This window comes from Tenebrio molitor, chromosome 7, assembly GCF_963966145.1.
Source record: "Tenebrio molitor chromosome 7, icTenMoli1.1, whole genome shotgun sequence".
In the NCBI taxonomy this organism is placed as follows: domain Eukaryota; kingdom Metazoa; phylum Arthropoda; class Insecta; order Coleoptera; family Tenebrionidae; genus Tenebrio; species Tenebrio molitor.
The window spans coordinates 9,130,831-9,148,671 of NC_091052.1; the positions used below are offsets into that span (position 1 = coordinate 9,130,831).

At 34.6% G+C, this 17,841-nt stretch overlaps 3 protein-coding genes and 1 long non-coding RNA gene across 4 annotated transcripts; 1 reads left to right on the forward strand and 3 right to left on the reverse strand.

Annotated features, from left to right (window-relative positions):
* Window positions 1-265: 265 nt before the first annotated feature.
* LOC138135550 (uncharacterized) lies at window positions 266-4,215 on the reverse strand. Its single transcript, XM_069054303.1, has 5 exons — window positions 3,659-4,215; window positions 3,498-3,597; window positions 3,346-3,447; window positions 559-717; window positions 266-513 (listed from the first exon to the last, which is right to left on the reverse strand). The coding sequence occupies exons 1-5, from the start codon at window positions 4,177-4,179 to the stop codon at window positions 448-450; spliced, it is 948 nt and encodes a 315-aa protein (XP_068910404.1). The 5' UTR covers window positions 4,180-4,215; the 3' UTR covers window positions 266-447.
* A 3,351-nt stretch (window positions 4,216-7,566) lies between these two features.
* On the reverse strand, window positions 7,567-9,190 carry LOC138135779 (uncharacterized). The gene is made up of 5 exons (XM_069054644.1): window positions 8,497-9,190; window positions 8,336-8,435; window positions 8,184-8,285; window positions 7,964-8,122; window positions 7,567-7,918 (listed from the first exon to the last, which is right to left on the reverse strand). The coding sequence occupies exons 1-5, from the start codon at window positions 9,006-9,008 to the stop codon at window positions 7,853-7,855; spliced, it is 939 nt and encodes a 312-aa protein (XP_068910745.1). The 5' UTR covers window positions 9,009-9,190; the 3' UTR covers window positions 7,567-7,852.
* A 1,726-nt stretch (window positions 9,191-10,916) lies between these two features.
* Window positions 10,917-17,840, forward strand: LOC138135776 (uncharacterized). Its single transcript, XM_069054638.1, has 16 exons — window positions 10,917-11,208; window positions 11,275-11,469; window positions 11,518-11,990; window positions 12,046-12,197; window positions 12,703-12,879; window positions 12,931-13,078; window positions 13,138-13,306; window positions 13,365-13,413; window positions 13,469-13,531; window positions 13,590-13,695; window positions 13,748-13,810; window positions 13,867-16,954; window positions 17,007-17,078; window positions 17,133-17,383; window positions 17,432-17,602; window positions 17,653-17,840. Exons 2-16 carry the CDS (start codon window positions 11,328-11,330, stop codon window positions 17,773-17,775), a joined length of 5,247 nt encoding a protein of 1,748 aa, XP_068910739.1. The 5' UTR covers window positions 10,917-11,208; window positions 11,275-11,327; the 3' UTR covers window positions 17,776-17,840.
* On the reverse strand, window positions 11,939-12,706 carry LOC138135782 (uncharacterized). The gene is made up of 2 exons (XR_011161074.1): window positions 12,363-12,706; window positions 11,939-12,223 (listed from the first exon to the last, which is right to left on the reverse strand). It is a non-coding gene; the product is annotated as an uncharacterized lncRNA (long non-coding RNA).
* Window position 17,841: the final 1 nt, after the last annotated feature.

Here is a 17,841-nt window from a genome sequence, read left to right on the forward strand (position 1 = left end):
GAACGCTGTAATAATGATAACAATTAGGATATTAAAGAAATTGATTGTATTATTTTACTGTTCGTTTATTTATTCGTCCTGATAGTACCTTCATTGAATTCTTTATAAGTTCGTTATTGTATCTTTTAGAGATGTTTTTCAGCAGCTTTTTTTTTGAGGGTTTATACCAACATACAGTCCCCGAAATCAACAAACTTTTAATTAAATATAAGCAATAATATAATAATGCAGGTGATCTTTACACAATTTATTTTTATAATTACATCATCATCTTAGCAAAATTACATTATTCATTACATGCACACCTCACTTTATTGGTCTGGTTTTGTCTAACCTTATCACATCCTGTCTTATCTAACTAATGACAGTGTTATTTTATTAATCAAATTGCAAAAACGTGAAGAGAAAAATGACGCTCAAAAATTATTCTTGAGCAAACGTGCTCAGTTACTTGGTAATGTAGCCACGCATATTGAAAAAAACTGAGCCCAAAGAGTAGACTTTCTTAAGTACCTGAAACACTCCATGAATATGATAAAAATTATATTTAGCTCTTACCGAAATTGCCCAGTCGTAATTGATATACAATGTTTCGCTCCACTTAAGCATTTTAATTGGTTCGTGGGTAATGGTCAAAAAAATACACAAGAGTTTTTTATTCTCGCGGTTCCATGTGTACCAAGGATTGGAGAAAAGAACTTGTGAAAATTTGTCACTCTGAAAAAATTTCAAGAATTTCCTTTTAGTCCAGTCAATATAAACATTCGACCTTGCAAAAGGTCATGTAGTTCTGATTTTTTAATATGTTCTTTGGACCTCAGCCAAGAGTAAAAAACCAAATTTGCAACTTCGAAAGACTTGTGCGCGCTGCGTGGTAGCCGAAGAACAGCAAAATTTTCGCACTATTTTCAGTTTTTGCTCAATATCTCTTAAGATATGAGTCTAACAGAAAAAGTTGAAGTTACCTTTTTTAAACTAGATTAAATTCACTTCAGGTTGAGGCCTAAGCAAACTTTGCGCGTCCAGCAGTTTCCGAGATACAGCTCTTCAAAAATTGGGTATTTTTTCCAAGAAGTGATTGTTTTTTGTTTATTTCTCTTTTTTTATCAAATGTCGTCAAAAATACTCGCCCTATGAGAAAAGTTAAGGGCAATGAACTTGAAGCGTATTTATTTAGCTTTAAACTGAGATTTGATTGGCAGCTGCAGGTCCAATGCTTCTCTAAAAAGTGGCATATAACCGAAAACCTCGAAAAAGGGAATTTGGAAAAAATAAATGAAAACAAGTTTTCAGCGCATCAAACATCACGTATAGGGCCTAAACCGACCAAAAAAGTTATTTAACGTAATTTAGTATGTGTGGTTAACAACTTGAAGGGAGTCTCTGAAGTCGGTGGAGAAATACTGCCCTCAGCGCCAGACTTGTTCTGATTGTATGGAAAATCATCAACTACCCCAAGTATGCTCCTTTGGAATGGGTTCATTAAGCAGGTGACAAGTTGTCTTGATTTTTATGGCTCAAAAATTATTTTCCTCTCATTTATCCGCACCCCACCTACTGATTACGATACAGTCTTCACATCACCTTTTGAAGCCAGTGTGAGAAGTAATGGTCATTTTCAAAAAACCTGCTTCGTTACTTTTGATCAACCACTGTTCTTTAAGGTCAGAGATTTGTTGAGGGTTGCCAACATTCTGAGTTAAGTTGCGTGGTTGTGAGGCTTGGAGAGTTCCCTCTCCTCATGTTATTCATGTGTTGTATCGGTGCAATAATGGCAGGGAGTTGCTTGAAGGGGCTATTTATGACTATTTATACAGATCACAGGCCTGGACAAGATGCTGAATGGTCATGCCTATTCACGAGCTGTACGAGCACACATTTTGACTAACCTGATATTGGCTGGCATTATTTTGGATGAGGTAGACTTGACTGGGAAAGAAAGAGCCGAAACTGAGAATGAGCTACGTGAGAGTGAGAGGTCTCTCATCTTGTTTGTAAAGGAAAATAGAACTTACCAAAGCCTAAGTGCCAAATTCAAAACTGCATTGCATAATTTGGAATGTAATCAAAGCTGTGGGACCAATATTTTCACACGTCTACTCCCGTAAAACTATTCATCCAGGCAGAGCGTCAGCTGTATACTATCGATAAAATGCTACCTTGTTTTCATTCAGTTGGTCACGATTTCTTCACAAAGAGTGCCCACTTATATTTGCATGATATGATGGCTCTAGAACAGCGGATGGATCCAACTGAGTTTAAGATATTCATAGAACAAAATTTTACAATTCGCCGATCCGATAAATTTTGGCCCGGCCTATGGTCAGATTTGATTGCTGATGTGGTTTATGAAAAGCTACAGTGGATTGGCACATGTGCGTGGAATCTCCAGCAGTGAGCTAGCACAGTGGACCGTAAAAATGGGGTTCATAATAAACATACTTGTATATGCCAGGACATGTACCCGTCGGAGCTCAAATTAAAGCGCGCCAATGAATGAGAGGAAAATAATTCTTGGTCGACCAAAATCAAGACCACTTGTCACCTGCTCCATGAACCCGTTCCAAATGAGCATACTTGGGGTGTTCGATGATTTTCCATACAATCAGAACCAGAACAACTCAGGCGCTGAGGGCAGTATTTCTCCACCAACTTCACAGATTCTCTTCAAGTTGTTAACCACACATACTAAATTACGTTAAAATAACTTATTTGATCGGTTTAGGCCCTATACGTGATGTTTGATGCGCTGAAAACTTGTTTTCTTTTATTTTTCCCAAATTCCATCTTTCGAGGTTTTCGGTTATATGCCACTTTTGAGAGAAGCATTGGACCTGCAGCTGCCCGTCAGATCTCAATTTAAAGCTAAATAAATACACTTCAAGTTCATTGCCCATGACTTTTCTCATGGGGCGAGTATTTTTGACGATATTTAATAAAATAAGAGACGTAATCAAAAAAATTTCACTTCTTGGAAAAAATACCCAATTTTTGAAGAGCTCTATCTCGGAAACTGCTGCATACACAAAGTTCGCTTGGGCCTCAAACTGTAGCGAATTTAATCTAGTTTAAAAAAGGTAACTTCAACTTTTTCTGTGAGACTCATATCTTAGGAGATATTGAGCAAAAACTGAAAATAGTGCAAAAATTTTGCTGTTCTTTGGCTACCACGCAGCGCGCACAAGTCTTTCGAAGTTGCAAATTTGGTGTTTTACTCTTGGCTGAGATCCAAACAACATATTAAAAAATCAGAACTACATGACCTTTTGCAAGGTCGGACCCTTTTTTATGTTTATATTGACTGGACTATTTGACTGCAAAAAAAAGTTTTTAAGTGGGACGTACTTCTTCTTCAACGCATTGAGGTCCTTCGACGGCACAAAACAGCGTGCTGAGGTACAGTACGGCGCTCAGTATTATCTGGTAGTAGTTGTAATAAATAGTTCCCTAAAACTGAAGTGTTGTAGTAATATGGCTTTTGACGTTGTATTTTTTACGGTGAATCCTATAAGTAGCACTGTAACCCCCAGCAAGGTTGCTGATATAGCAAACGGGATAATAACGCTTTTGATCTCCTCATTGCTTCCCTTTGCGAACCTGTTTCAAAAACACAATTTTATGTAAAAATGTGGGAGACTGGGCCATAGACAGAACTTACTGCGCAATCTGCAAGTGTCGACGAATACAAAACTTCAACTTGTTGTTGACTTCTTTGTGATATTCTTCGTTGTAAAATATGTTAAGATCATCTACGTCGTAACCCTCTGATATGTTTCCCAAATGTTCAAGAAGTAAGTACGACTGGAATTTAAATTGTCTGCTAACGTAAAGTATTCGGATAGAATTGACGGTCATTACGAAAAATAAAAAAACAAAATTTATCTTGTAGACGTAGTAGAGAGTTTGCGTAATAAAATTTGGTGCGGTCTGTTCGTCCCATATATCCAGAATTTTCAAAAAGTAGTGGTAGTGAATTTCGTCTTCGTTGGGTAAAACAAGAGTGACTCCGGCGGCGATGCTGAGGACGGTGTTCAATATGGTGTAAATTGTAGCGCGACGAGCATCTCTTTTGATTCGTAAGAAAGTTTCTCGACTTCCACTATCCTCACTCCAACAGTCGAGTTTTTCGCGACAAGTTTCCGTTTGTGTGACTTTAATTATTGCAAACAGAGAGACCATAGCCTACAAATATTGTATTTAGATCATTGTCGTTCTGATTTTCCCATCATACGTAAGAAGCCCCGCTCATTACTGGACCGTATTTAATAACGTAAACCCATTTTGAATATATTACGAAATGATACAATGTATACACAAGTATTAATAAGTATAATACTGTCAACATTTTTAATAGTAATTTCACATGTTTACGCTGAAATAGTCCTGTGGCCACGATGTAAATTACTTTCAAAGGGTCATCTAAAAATTAACATTATTTTGTTTTTAAACAAGGCACAATTTAATTTTTAGAAGAAAACCTTTTGAAGGAAGTTGGATAAACTGCATGATGGGACGATTTAGTCGTACTGTGTTAGGGTGTGTGGCCACGGAACATTGATGTAACGATTTTTTTTGTTTTCAGGTATTAGACCAAATTATATTGGATGAAGGTAATCTTCATAATTCAGAATCATTTGTGGTAGAATGAAATAATCGCTTCAAAATGAGAGAAATTAGTTAAAGCAATTGATTTCTATTTTCACGTCATTTCACAGAAACGCGTTTTTCTATAATTAATTAATAAAAACAGTTGATTAATTCAACAAATTTATTTAATACTCACAAGGAGGGAAAACTAGTGACTAGTTAGGTTACATCTTATAGTCGGAGAGCTGATGACGAATTTAGGGAAGGTATTTTAGGCAATCAGAAATATAAAAAATTGTACTATGTATTTGAATATTAGTGAATCTGGAATCGACAGTCGCTAAGGGCGTTTGCGGTTATTTTACTACTGCGCAGCAAATGACATTTGCAAAAAATTAATCCCAAAAAACATACTTTAGGCAACTTGAAATTATATTAATTTTTTAGTTTAACATTTATAGATTACGGAAATAAAAATGCCAGATTATTTGGATTGTTTTAAAGTACAGTCCGACTGCCTCAACGTCATTTTTTTAGTGTACGCAAAAAATATACTTTAGGCAGTCTGAAATTTTTATGGCAGATTTATTAATTGATATTAAAAATATGTGCAACAAAGCCAGACGAATACGAGGGTTTTAAATAATTACCCGACGCGAATAAACATTTTTAAATTTTTAATTAAGTTCGACAAAAAAGTCTTATGCGTAGGTCCGAGAGAGATAGTTTATCGACGTCTGCCAGCAGCAGGTAAGGCGAAGGCCCCGGCTCGCTTTTTTAGTGCTTATTTCCAATGGACATAAGCTTGACATAAGGCATAAGAAATTCCTGATACATGCAGTGGATATACTATTAATTTTTACGTAACTTATGAGAAGTGGCTCAATGAACATTAATAGAGAGTTTTTGCAAAATGCAAACCGTTTGATTATGCCCGTCAAACTTTAACGACAACGTCATTTTATGTCGTAGAGATGATGTCGTACGTCTCTAAAAAGAGTTTTTGCAAAACTTATCGGTAAACGTTAACTTATTTAAAAATAAATAAATAATAAATAAAACTAGAGGTCGCCCAGCGGTTGAAATTCGACCGTTTTCATTAAATTTTTAAGTTTGAACGTTACTGAGGTTTTTTTTTATCAAACAGTATACCTCTATAATTATCGCATATAATTTTTTTGAATTTTGTTCTATTACGTTAGCTGCGAGCGTTTACAAATACGTCACTATGCACTAATGTTCAAGTTATTTGAAAAATACGAAGGATAGGAAAAATGAGGTATAGTTTGGCTATGCCATATTTAAAAAACAATAACGCGTTTTTGACATTTCCTTAGGTATTTTATTGCTACACTGGCCAGGTTTCGCCAAGGCTACACAGTTAATTTGCCTATCTTTTTCAAAATATATAAAATTGAAATAAAAAATTAATACAAAAAATTAAAAATCAAATAAAGAACACGTGTTTCGTATTTTTTATAGCTATATTTTTTATTGAAACAAAAAACCGGGGCGGTTAAAAAAATAAAATGTCCATTGAACTTAAGATAAAATTTCATCGTTTGGTAAATGCCCTTGGCCGTTATATTCGGAAATATAAAATTTCAAACCATTGAATGATCGAACTCCACTTGCTGCGACGTACAATTGAAAACTGGCTGCCTCAATAAAATTGCAATTTTTTCGAATTTTTGTTTTTGAGACTTATTTATTGTCATCGCAAATGCAGCTATAATTGGAAATTGACTTCTTTGGAAATTAAATGGTAAAATAGTAACTGAATATGTTAAATTTATACGTGGAATCAAAATTCTCTTATTGCGTTCGGTTCCAGTTAAAACTTCGCAATCAATAGCATTGCGATGCATAAACTTGATGCGTGTTCTTGTTCCACAGTCTAATGATTCCTTTGTATTTAAGTTCCTGATCAGTAAAACGTGCAATTAACTTTCAATACTAACTAACATATAGGTCCAAGGGCTTCAGGGCTAAACTGTCAATTTTTTTTTTTCAAATGCGAACACATAATTTTTTTAACAGTTCTGATAGAGATTTTTATTCTAAAAAGAACAGTGTATCACAAGTATACACTTACCTACCCAAAAAACAAAAAAAAAAGTTAAAAAATGCCACTATCGTCGATGCTTAAACTGCGCTCTGTACGTGCAATCCCAAATGTTATTACATATTTGTCATTTGTTTTTCCAACTGAGTTAATTTGGTTAATTTATTACATTGTAACGCAATGAATTTTGATAGCTTCTCGTTTGGTGCTCGTCATTTGCTTCAGAATGTAGTGTTATTTTTTTTTCTTATATGAGATTACACATGTCATACATTGTTGTTTTCAGAATGAAAATCTCTATCAGAATTACTAAAAAAAAGTATGTGTCCGTATTTCAAAAAAATATTTTGACAGTTTAACCTTGAAGCACTTTGGGTTTTACGTGAATTTAGTACGCCATTTTGTAACTTATTCACAACCATTTAATTTGGTGTATAGATAATTAAAATCCTCCAATAAATAAGAGACCTATCGATTTGTCTGTTTTGTTGAGGACGCCCTGTATATTATACATACATTTTATCTTTCTGCACTCCTTCTCCACATAAACTTTAACTATGCCAAATCTCGCACTCCTCCGTGCGCGCAATTTGCTTAAAAAGGAGTACAAAAGTTTTCCTTCACGTATTAATATACTCGCATAGTTAATAGCGGATTCCATCTTGTGATTTAGCTAGACGTAAAAATATGTGATCAATGTCTTGAGACTTAGTAGTCTTAGTACTGTATTGATGATAAGATGATAATTTGGGATATAATTTCGGATTTTTAAGAACATATTCCAAACATTTACATATATTTAAAAATGGCGGGAAGAGTTAAGATTTTCAATTTAGCAAAATGTTCGCGACAATCGTCTAGTAAATAAAAGTATCAAGTTATCACTGAATAACGTATTACTGGCTGCATTTATTAACTTTCGGAAAGTTATGTGAATCAGTCTGTATAGTGCAGATGCTTCTATTGCTAGCCCAAATCTTGTAGAATTTGTTACCAAGAGGGAGAAAAAATATTTGTACGTTGTAATAAAAATTACAGTATTTATTTATTATGTGTCGACCACATTTTATTGGTCTTTTTTTTCGACCTTGTTACATCTTGTCTTATCTAACTAATGACGGTTTTATTTTATTAATTAAATTGCAAAAACGTGAAGAGAAAAATGACGCTTAAAAATTATTCTTGATCAGACGTGCTCAGTTACTTGGTAATGTAGCCACGCATATTGAAAAAAACTGAGCCCAAAGAGTAGACTTTCTTAAGTACCTGAAACAATCCATCGATATGATAAAAACTATATTTAACTCTTACCGAAATTGCCCAGTCGTAATTCAGATACAATGTTTCGCTCCACTTGAGCATTTTAATTGGTTCGTGGGTAATGGTTAAAAAAATACACAAGAGTTTTTTATTCTCGCGGTTCCATGTGTACCAAGGATTGGAGAAAAGAACTTGTGAAAATTTGTCAGTCTGAAAAATATTTCAAGAATTTCCTTTGACTGCAAAAAAGAAGTTTTTAAGTGGGACGTACTTCTTCTTCAACGCATTGAGATCCTTCGACGGCACAAAACAGCGTGCTGAGGTACAGTACGGCGCTCAGTATTATCTGGTAGTAGTTGTAATAAATAGTTCCCTAAAACTGAAGTGTTGTAGTAATGTGGCTTTTGACGTTGTATTTTTTACGGTGAATCCTATAAGTAACACTGTCATCCCCAGCAAGGTTGCTGTTATTGCAAACGGAATAATAAAGCTTTTGACCGCGTCATTGTTTTCCTTTGCGAACCTGTTTCAAAAACACAATTTTAAGTAAAAATTTGGGAGACTGGGCCATAGACAGAACTTACTGCGCAATGTGCAAGTGTCGACGAATACAAAACTTCAACTTGTTGTTGACTTCTTTGTGATATTCTTCGTTGTAAAATATGTTAAGATCATCTACGTCGTAACCCTCTGATATGTTTCCCAAATGTTCAAGAAGTAAGTACGACTGGAATTTAATTTGTCTGCTAACGTAAAGTATTCGGATAGAATTGACGGTCATTACGAAAAATAAAAAAACAAAATTTATCTTGTAGGCGTAGTAGAGAGTTTGCGTAATAAAATTTGGTGGGGTCTGTTCGGCGAGAATTTTCAAAAAGTAGTGGTAGTGAATTTCGTCTTCGTTGGGTAAAACAAGAGTGACTCCGACGGCGATACTGAGGACAGTGTTCAATATGGTGTAAATTGTTGCGCGACGAGCATCTCTTTTGATTCGTAAGAAAGTTTCTCGACTACCACTATCCTCACTCCAACAGTCTAGTTTTTCGCGACAAGTTTCCGTCTGTGTGAGTTTAATTATTGCAATCAGGGAGACCATAGCCTAGAAACATTGCAGATTTAGATTGTTGTCGTTCTGATTTTCCCGTCATACGTAAGAAGCCCCGCTCATTACCGGACCGTATTTAATAATATAAACCCATTTTGAATACATTACGAAGTGATACAGTGTATACACAAGTACTAATAAGTATACAACTGTCAACATTTTTAATAGTAATTTCACATGTTTACGCTGAAATAGTCCTGTGGCCACGATGTAAATTACTTTCAAAGGGTCATCTAAAAATTAACATTATTCTGTTTTTAAACAAGGCACAATTTAATTTTTAGAAGAAAACCTTTTGAAGGAAGTTGGATAAACTGCATGATGGGACGATTTAGTTGTACACTGTGTTAGGGTGTGTGGCCACGTAACATTGATGTAACGATTTTTTTTGTTTTCAGGTATTAGGCCAAATTATCGAATGAAAGTAATCTTCGTAATTCAGAATCATTTGTGGTAGAATGAAATAATCGCTACAAAATGAGAGAAATTAGTTAAACCAATTGATTTCTGTTTTCACGTAGAAGAAGGTTACGTCATTTCACAGAAACGCGTTTTTCTATAATTAATTAATAAAAAGCAGTTGATTAATTCAACAAATTTATTTAATACTCACAAGGAGGGAAAACTAGTGACTAGTTAGGTTACATCTTACTTTTATGTACCTACTTAAATCATAAAATAAAAATTTAGGCACTTACAGGAAGTGTTTGATTTGATCTAACTTAAGTAGCTGGCCGTATGGTTAATGTTAATTAAAAAAATATGCATGTACATATGTGCAAATAAATAATAATTAGTGTTCCAAAAATAGTTGAGCTGCCAGGACATGTACTGTAAAAAGTTTAACACCTCTGTTATCGTTTGAGCTACATCAAATATAAAAACGGCATTTAGCGGATTTATTTATGAGTATGTAATAGAATCCAGCATCGTGCATAACTTGATCTCTAGTATTAGTTTAAAAAAACTACAAATGTGTGTTATGTAATCAATGGGGATACATCAAAATATTTCTTATAAAAAAAATCGAATCTATTATTTTTTAAGGTAAATCAATTCTAAAGATTGACACTTCTTGATTTAATTGAGACGAACACAGGAGACGAATCGAATACAGAAAACTGTTTTACTCTATTACGAGTAGTTTATGGTGGAGGTGCTAAAATCTTTTTTACCGCAAATTATGACATCTGTGTTGTTGTTTCAAGCATCTTTAAAAGATGTTACATTTAAATTAAACCGAACTCCTATATGAAAATGATGGCTTGTCTAGAAATAAATCAAAATACAATAGTCGGAATCTCGGAATAAGTAATTAAAACATTAATCATTTAACATCTCGTTTTAATTACGGAAACAACTATTTCCCACCAGACACAGAATTTTTTTTCGCATTTTATACAGTAATGAACAATATTACTGTACTCAAAATACAGTAATACAATAATAATAATAATAATGCAGTAATAGGTCACTTTACAGCATAGCAACCACCATTTTGTGTTTTTCGTAGCTTTCTTGAATTTTACAAGGAGCAGACTTGATGAAGCTTCACGGCCAGCATTTCAAATATCTGTTAAGTTATTTTCCGCGCGCAATTTTCGCCTTTCAAATCCATCATTTTGAAATTCGTTTTCAAAAAATGATGTTATGTACAATTTCTGTTAGGTTGCTGTGAAAATCTACCTAATACTAAGGTTTTTCAAATTATTCGCAAAACTTTTTTACGAACCAATCTTAATATTCTTAAAATGCGAATAAATAGTATACGCTCCTCGTCAGAAAAGTGATGTGCAACAGTGTCAAATTGACCGCCCTAGCAGGCTAAATAAATAAAGAATTAATATGGTGTTCATTTTTTCCTATTGGCTTGTGTTGCGCCAAGAATCAAGCATGTGCATTGTGGGTTGCCTACTTTGTAAAGCCGACAAAATTGTCAGTCAGCTATTTGTTTTTTTTTAAATTATCTGTTAAATAACGCAGTTAAAGTTGAAGGTTCACCCTGCAATATTTACTAACAAGCAAAATAAAAAATAAAATGATGTAAACCCATGTTATCCATAGTACTTAGTACGAAGTACGCCTGCGCAAGTTTGATTTGATTTTCTTTTGACAGTTGATTTGAATGTGTTGAATCAGTTTTTCAGTGTTGTTTTATTACATTTTATTTTATTTTTTATGTATTTATAAAGTAAGCAACACTTTACTCATTCATACAGAAATTCCAACCCTTTTGCTGTTCATGTACATTTTCTAGGTTCATGTGTTAGCATTAGTCGTTAGTTTTTCTGAACACAATTTAAGGACAAAATGACTTCACATATCAAAGTTGCCATTAGAATAAGACCTCTTCTTGCTACTGAACAATTACCAGTGCAATGGGCCACTCAGAACAACACAATTTACCAGATTGATGATTCCGGGCAAAAATTTGGAGACATGTACAGCTTTGGTATGTTCTCAAAAGTTTGCCATAAAATCTCTAATTCCCACCTTTTAGACCACATTTTTGGAATGAACACAGCAAATTCTGATATTTACAATGACTTGGTCAAAGATTTTGTTGTTTCCTCAATGAATGGTGTCAACTCAACTATATTTGCATATGGACAAACTTCCTCAGGAAAAACATACACAATGCTGGGCAGTAAAACAGATACAGGCTTGATGCCCCTCACAATTGAAAATATTTTCAATTTTATTGAAAGTAATGACACTAGGAAATTTTTAATAAGGGTGTCATACATAGAAATTTATAATGAAAAAATAAATGACCTCTTAGATCCCACCAACAAAGATATTAAAATAAGAGAACATTATGAGGGTGGCATAAAAATTCAAAATGTGAAAGAAGAAATTGTCTCCACAAGGGACCAACTATACAATTATTTGAAAACTGGAACTGTGAATAAAAGACTTGCTGCTACAAAAATTAATGATCGAAGTAGCAGGTCACATACTATTTTTAAAATTGTAATAAATTGTATATACATGTGCATAGATCATTTTTAGTCTGTATGTTTTTAAGATCATTGAATCTACCAAAGTTTGTGAGTCTGAAGGTGGTAGTGGGTCTATCCAAACATCAAGTCTCAATTTAGTAGACTTGGCTGGCTCTGAACGAGTGGCACAAACCAAAGCTACTGGAATTCGCCTGAAGGAGGGGAGCCACATAAACAAGTGAGTCTTCCAAGATAGAAAAAATGCTGAAAAAATAAAACGTTACATAAAACTCTACCCAAAATAATTTAGTTAAATGAAAACAGATTGTTTTTCTGATTGATCAGTTTTTTAAGTGTTTTTATGGTATAACTTTTTTCTTAAGTAATCATTATTGGTACTTACATTGATTACCTCATTGTACTTAACGGTTCATTCATTATACTTTTTTTAAATAATCTGAATACCAAATTCCTGCGTGGACCTTTAAAAGTCCAAAGTCTCTTCATGTCAAATGTCACAATACAGCGTCATGTATGTACAGGGTGATCAAGGCGATAAGAAGGCACTACGGTACAGATATAATTAACGAAACGTCCTTTTTCTTCCGGGTTTCAATGCAGAATAAAATTGAAATACTTGTACAGAGTATTGCTACATCTGTTGGACAAATCGTCGCCAATAGTTCTCTGTGTACTCGTCCCTGTATATGTCTTTTCTTTTTACAATCGCACACATTTATCAGGTCATTATCAGCTTTGGGATTAGTTATTCTTCAACTAAGCGACGGTCAGGAGTACGTCAACTTTCGCGATTCGAAGCTCACGTGGTTGTTGAAAGATTCTCTCGGTGGAAACGCAAAAACCCTGATAATAGCCACCATAACTCCGGCATCTGTTGACGACACAAGCTCGACATTGGCGTGAGTAAGAAAATGAGACAATTCTAGAATTTCTGCATCAACGTTTTGTAGTTTTGCGCAAAGAGCAAAAGCGGTGAAGAATAAGCCGGAAGTGAACGAGATACTAACAGATGCAGAAGTGTCCAAGCGTTATGCCGCCTTGAATGCACGACTGAAAAGGGAATTAAACGAACACAAACTTAGGAACGAGGAATTGCAAGTACGCTGTTTTGGAAGGTTTTTTTTTTTGAATAGTGAGAACGAGTTATTTTTTGTTAGCGCACCCAAGAGGAAAATTTCAAGATCTTGCAAGCAAAAATACAAATGCTTGAGAATTTCCAGCATGGGCAGAATATGGACAGCGCCAAGAAAATTCCGAAAAGGAGGCACACTATTGGGTTTTCCAAAGGGAAAACACTTTTCCCGGATATAAAGGAACTAGATTTAAGTAATGAAATTTGTGTAGATTGAAACTCGCATCTTATTTATTCATTTTTTTTTTGCAGACAACGACAGTTCAGGAAGTTTGCCTTCGTTTGAAGATTTGATTGAAAGGTAATCAAATTATTTAGTATTGGGATAAGGAAATATTAAATTTTCTGATCTTTAGAGATAATTACACCTCGATAAACACTCTAGAAACAATTAAAGAAGAAGATAGTATATCCGTCAGGTATTGATTGCATTTGCAGTAACAATAACGCGTGTTTCATTTACATAATTTTGTTTAGCAAAACACCTGAAAGTTGTCTAAAAATAAGACTTAGTGCTCTTGAAAAGGATTACAATGAACTGGTGACGTACACAAGAGATGAAGATAACATTTTCATGGAAAGAGTACATTTTACTTTTTTTATTTAGTTTCTTTTTCTGAAACGTTTTATTTCAGGCGAACCAACTGGAAAAGGAACTTAAAGTCGCCAACGAGAAACTGTTCCGGTACGAACATGATGTGAGAAATTGTGAAATTCGCTTTTGAACAAAATTCAAATTAAAATAAAATTTCAGGAAATCGTTGCAACCGAATTAAAAAAGCGGTTTCAAGTCAGAGAAGAAGAACTGGTTGGTAGAATTGCCGAATTAGAAGAGAATATACGAAAAAAAGAGGCACACAAAAACGAAGACGACAATTATAACGTTGACTATATTAGCGAACAGTTGATATGTTTATATAACATATTGTACAGTGGGAACGTTAAATATGACTTGGACGTAACTTTGACGGATAAGGATGAGGTAATCTCAGCTCTCAAAAAAGAAAATGATAAGTTGAGGCAGAATTGTTTTAATGCCAACGAAACGCACAACTTCTTAAAGTCGGAAATAGAAAAGATGAAAACTAACAATAATAAAGTCTTGTCTGAAGTAGAAAACAGTTGTATTGCCAACAAACAGCAAATGGGAAAAATTGAAGATTCTTCAAATGGTAAAGAACTCGAAGAACTGATTACTAGCGTTGATAAATTGAAGTTCGAAGTTGTCGAAAAAGATAGAATTATATCTGAATTACAAAACAGCTGTGCATTACTCACAAATGAAATTGAACAGATGCGATCCAACGTTGAAAAGTTGTCTAGAGAGTTGCTAGAGAAGAATCAATCTCTTTCAGATGTAGAAAATAATTATACTGCCATTAAACGAGACATGGAGAAATTGGAGGAAGACTCTTTTAACAGCAAAGAAGCGTACAGACACGAGCTTGATGAGTTAAAATTAAACACCGATAAATTGACTCTCGAAATTGTCGAAAAAGACAGAATTATATCTGAATTGCAGAGTCTGAGAGGCGAAAATGAAAAAATCCCAGATGATGGTGAATTACGGTCTGAAGAACTGAAGAAATTCAAGGCGAAAGCCGAAGAGTTGGCAGAGAAAATCAGTGCTCTATCTGAAGTAGAGAATAATTACGATGCCATCAGACGAGACATGGAGAAAATGAAAGAAGACTTTTCCAATAGCAAAAAATCGCACATGCAAGAACTCTATGAGCTTCAAACTAAAGCTGATAAATTGACTCTCGAAATTGTCGAAAAAGATGGAATTATATCAGAAATGCAAAACAGTTGTGCATTGCTTAGAAATGAGAATGAAAAAATGTTAATGGATAGTGAATCTTGTCGCGAAGAATTGAACAAATTCAAATCGAACGTTGAACAATTGAATAGAGAGTTGCTAGAGAGGAATGAATCTCTTTCTGAAGTAGAAAATAATTATAGTGCCATTAAACGAGACATGGAGAAATTGGAGCAAGACGTTTCTAACAGCAAAGAAGCGTACAGACAACAACTTGATGAGCTTCAAACTAAAGCTGATAAATTGACACTCGAAATTGTCGAAAAAGACAGAATTATATCCCAATTGCAGAGTCTGGGAAGTGAAAATGAAAAAATTCAAGACGATGATGAATTACGTTCTGAAGAACTGAAGAAATTCAAGGCCAAAGCTGAAGAGTTGACAGAGAAAATCAGTGCTCTGTCTGAAGTAGAGAATAAATACGATGCCATCAAACGAGTCATGAAAAAAATGAAAGAAGACTTTTCCAATAGCAAAAAATCGCACATGCAAGAACTCTATGAGATTCAAACTAAAACGGATAAATTGACTCTCGAAATTGTCGAAAAAGACAGGATTATATCAGAAATGCAAAACAGTTACACATTGCTCAGAAATGAGAATGAAAAAATGTTAATGGATAGTGAATCTTGTCGCGAAGACTTGAATAAATTCAAATCGAACGTTGAACAGTTGTCTAGAGAGTTGCAAGAGAGGAATGAATCTCTTTCTGCAGTAGAAAATAATTATAGTGCTATTAAACGAGAGATGGAGAAATTGAAGAAAGACGTTTCTAACAGCAAAGAAGCGTACAGAGAAGAGCTCGACGAATTAAGAATCAATGCCGATAAATTGACTCTCGAAATTGTGGAAAAGAACAGTATTATATTTGAATTGGAAAATAAGTGTACAGTACTCAGAAACGAGAACGAAAAAATACTAATTGATAGTGAATCTTGTGAAGAACTGAAGAAATTCAAGTCTCGAGCTGACGAGTTGTCTCTTTTGTTGCTAGAAAAAAACAAGGCTCTATCTGAAGTTGAAAACCAGATGAAATGTAAGGTAGAGAGATTGACGCGGGAAATAATTGAGCAACAAAATAATTGTGGGCAGCTTCAACAGAAGATGGAGACCTTAAACAAAGAATTTTCCAGGGTTTGTAACGAGAATACGTTTTTGAAATCTGAAGTTGATAAACTATTGTCGGAATTAAAAGATAAAGACAAAAAAGTATCTTCGATAGAAAGCGACTGTGCCAGTCTTCGGGAGGAACTGGAAAATACGAAACAAGACTTTTGCAACATTTCTCTGAAAAACAAACAGTTTCAGAGTAATATTGAAAAAATGAAATGTACAATCGCAGATTACGAAACGAACTGTCACTTGAAAGAACAAAAACTGAAGTTGAGCGAGTTAAAAATACAAAAACAAAAACAGTTGCTTTCTAATGCACAGACGCAAATCAGCGATTTAAAAGCTTCAATCGCAGAAAAAGAGACATTAAAATATGACATCAGTCAGTATCAACTTGAACTGCGCGAAAGTAATAAGAAACAAGCGGAATGTGTCCAGTTAAACGAACGCCTGGCGGCCGAATTGAAAATTTTGCGAGAGAATGACAGTGATAAAAATTACTTAAGCATAGATGGCGTCCAAGAAAAGGACGTTGCAACGAGTGACTTACTTCAAAAATTCGAGACTCTTTTATCGCTTATAGTTACACACATTACAAACGAGCAGTCGACGTTGTTGCTTAAGCGGCACTCTCAAGATCAGAGAGAATATTTTAAAGATTTTACAAGAGATCTCAAATCTAATAATGCAAATTTAAAACATGAGTTTAAGACGTTGCGAGAACGAAAAGACTGTGATTTTGATAAAATAGCTGAATATTTAGTAAAATCTATCAGTATTTTTGGAAAATATTTTAAATTGGAGAAGTCGCTTTTGCAGTCACAAATTGATCAACTTGAAAGTAATAATAAGGCGTATTTGCAGGAAATTATCGTGTTAAAGGACAAACAGCAAGATTCTAATCGGATTGGTAATTTAGAACAGCAGTCTAGTGAATCGTCCGGTAATTGTTTTTGTTGTAGATTGTTGCCGTTGTAGTACTGTAAAATCGGAGCTTTCCAGAGTAAAGGAAGTAGTTAGTTCGCAAGAGAAAGGTAAGTCAAGAGAAGAGCGTGATTTTTTTTGATAGAGGATTGTATTGATTTTAGAGCTTGGTAAGTTAAAAGAAAAAAATGCTGAATTAAAGAAGGACATTTTCGACAAGATAGGACAGAACTTGGAGTTGGAGAAACGACTCTATGCGGAACAAGACCGAAAGGTGGAGGTTAAAACAACGGAATTGATGAAGTTTTACAAAGAAAATGACATAATGCAGCAGCAACAGATACGGATGCAACAGGAAGAAATTCGGAGGTACCGACATGCAGCAACTGTAAATAAAAGTACCGTCGAGGTTCAGGTAAAAAGTGGTTTGGCAGTATCGTCGCGTTTTAATGAGACTTTTCAGTGCAATATACTCGATCCGGACCTGTCTTTGCAAGATAAGTATATTGTGGCGAAAAGGATTTGTGCCGCGAGGAAAGCAGAAGTTGCATCGCTCAAGATGCAAATCGACGAGTTGCGAAATGGTAGAGTGACAGAAAAACAAGCTGAAGTGGGTCACAGTGTTGAAGTCCAAGTGAGTTGCCGATTTGTGAATGTGACCGGATTTTAATTTTTGTTTTCTAGTGTAACATATTGGACACAGAATCCGCTCTTCAGGAGAAATATAATTGGCTGAAAAAGCTTTGTGTAGTGAGGAACGAAGAAATTACCTCTTTGAAGGCGCAAATCGCTTCCCTTCAATCGTGAAAATTGTTTTTAAGCGTAATTTTAAAATTATTTTGTATACAAACGAAAATAAATTTTTACGATTAC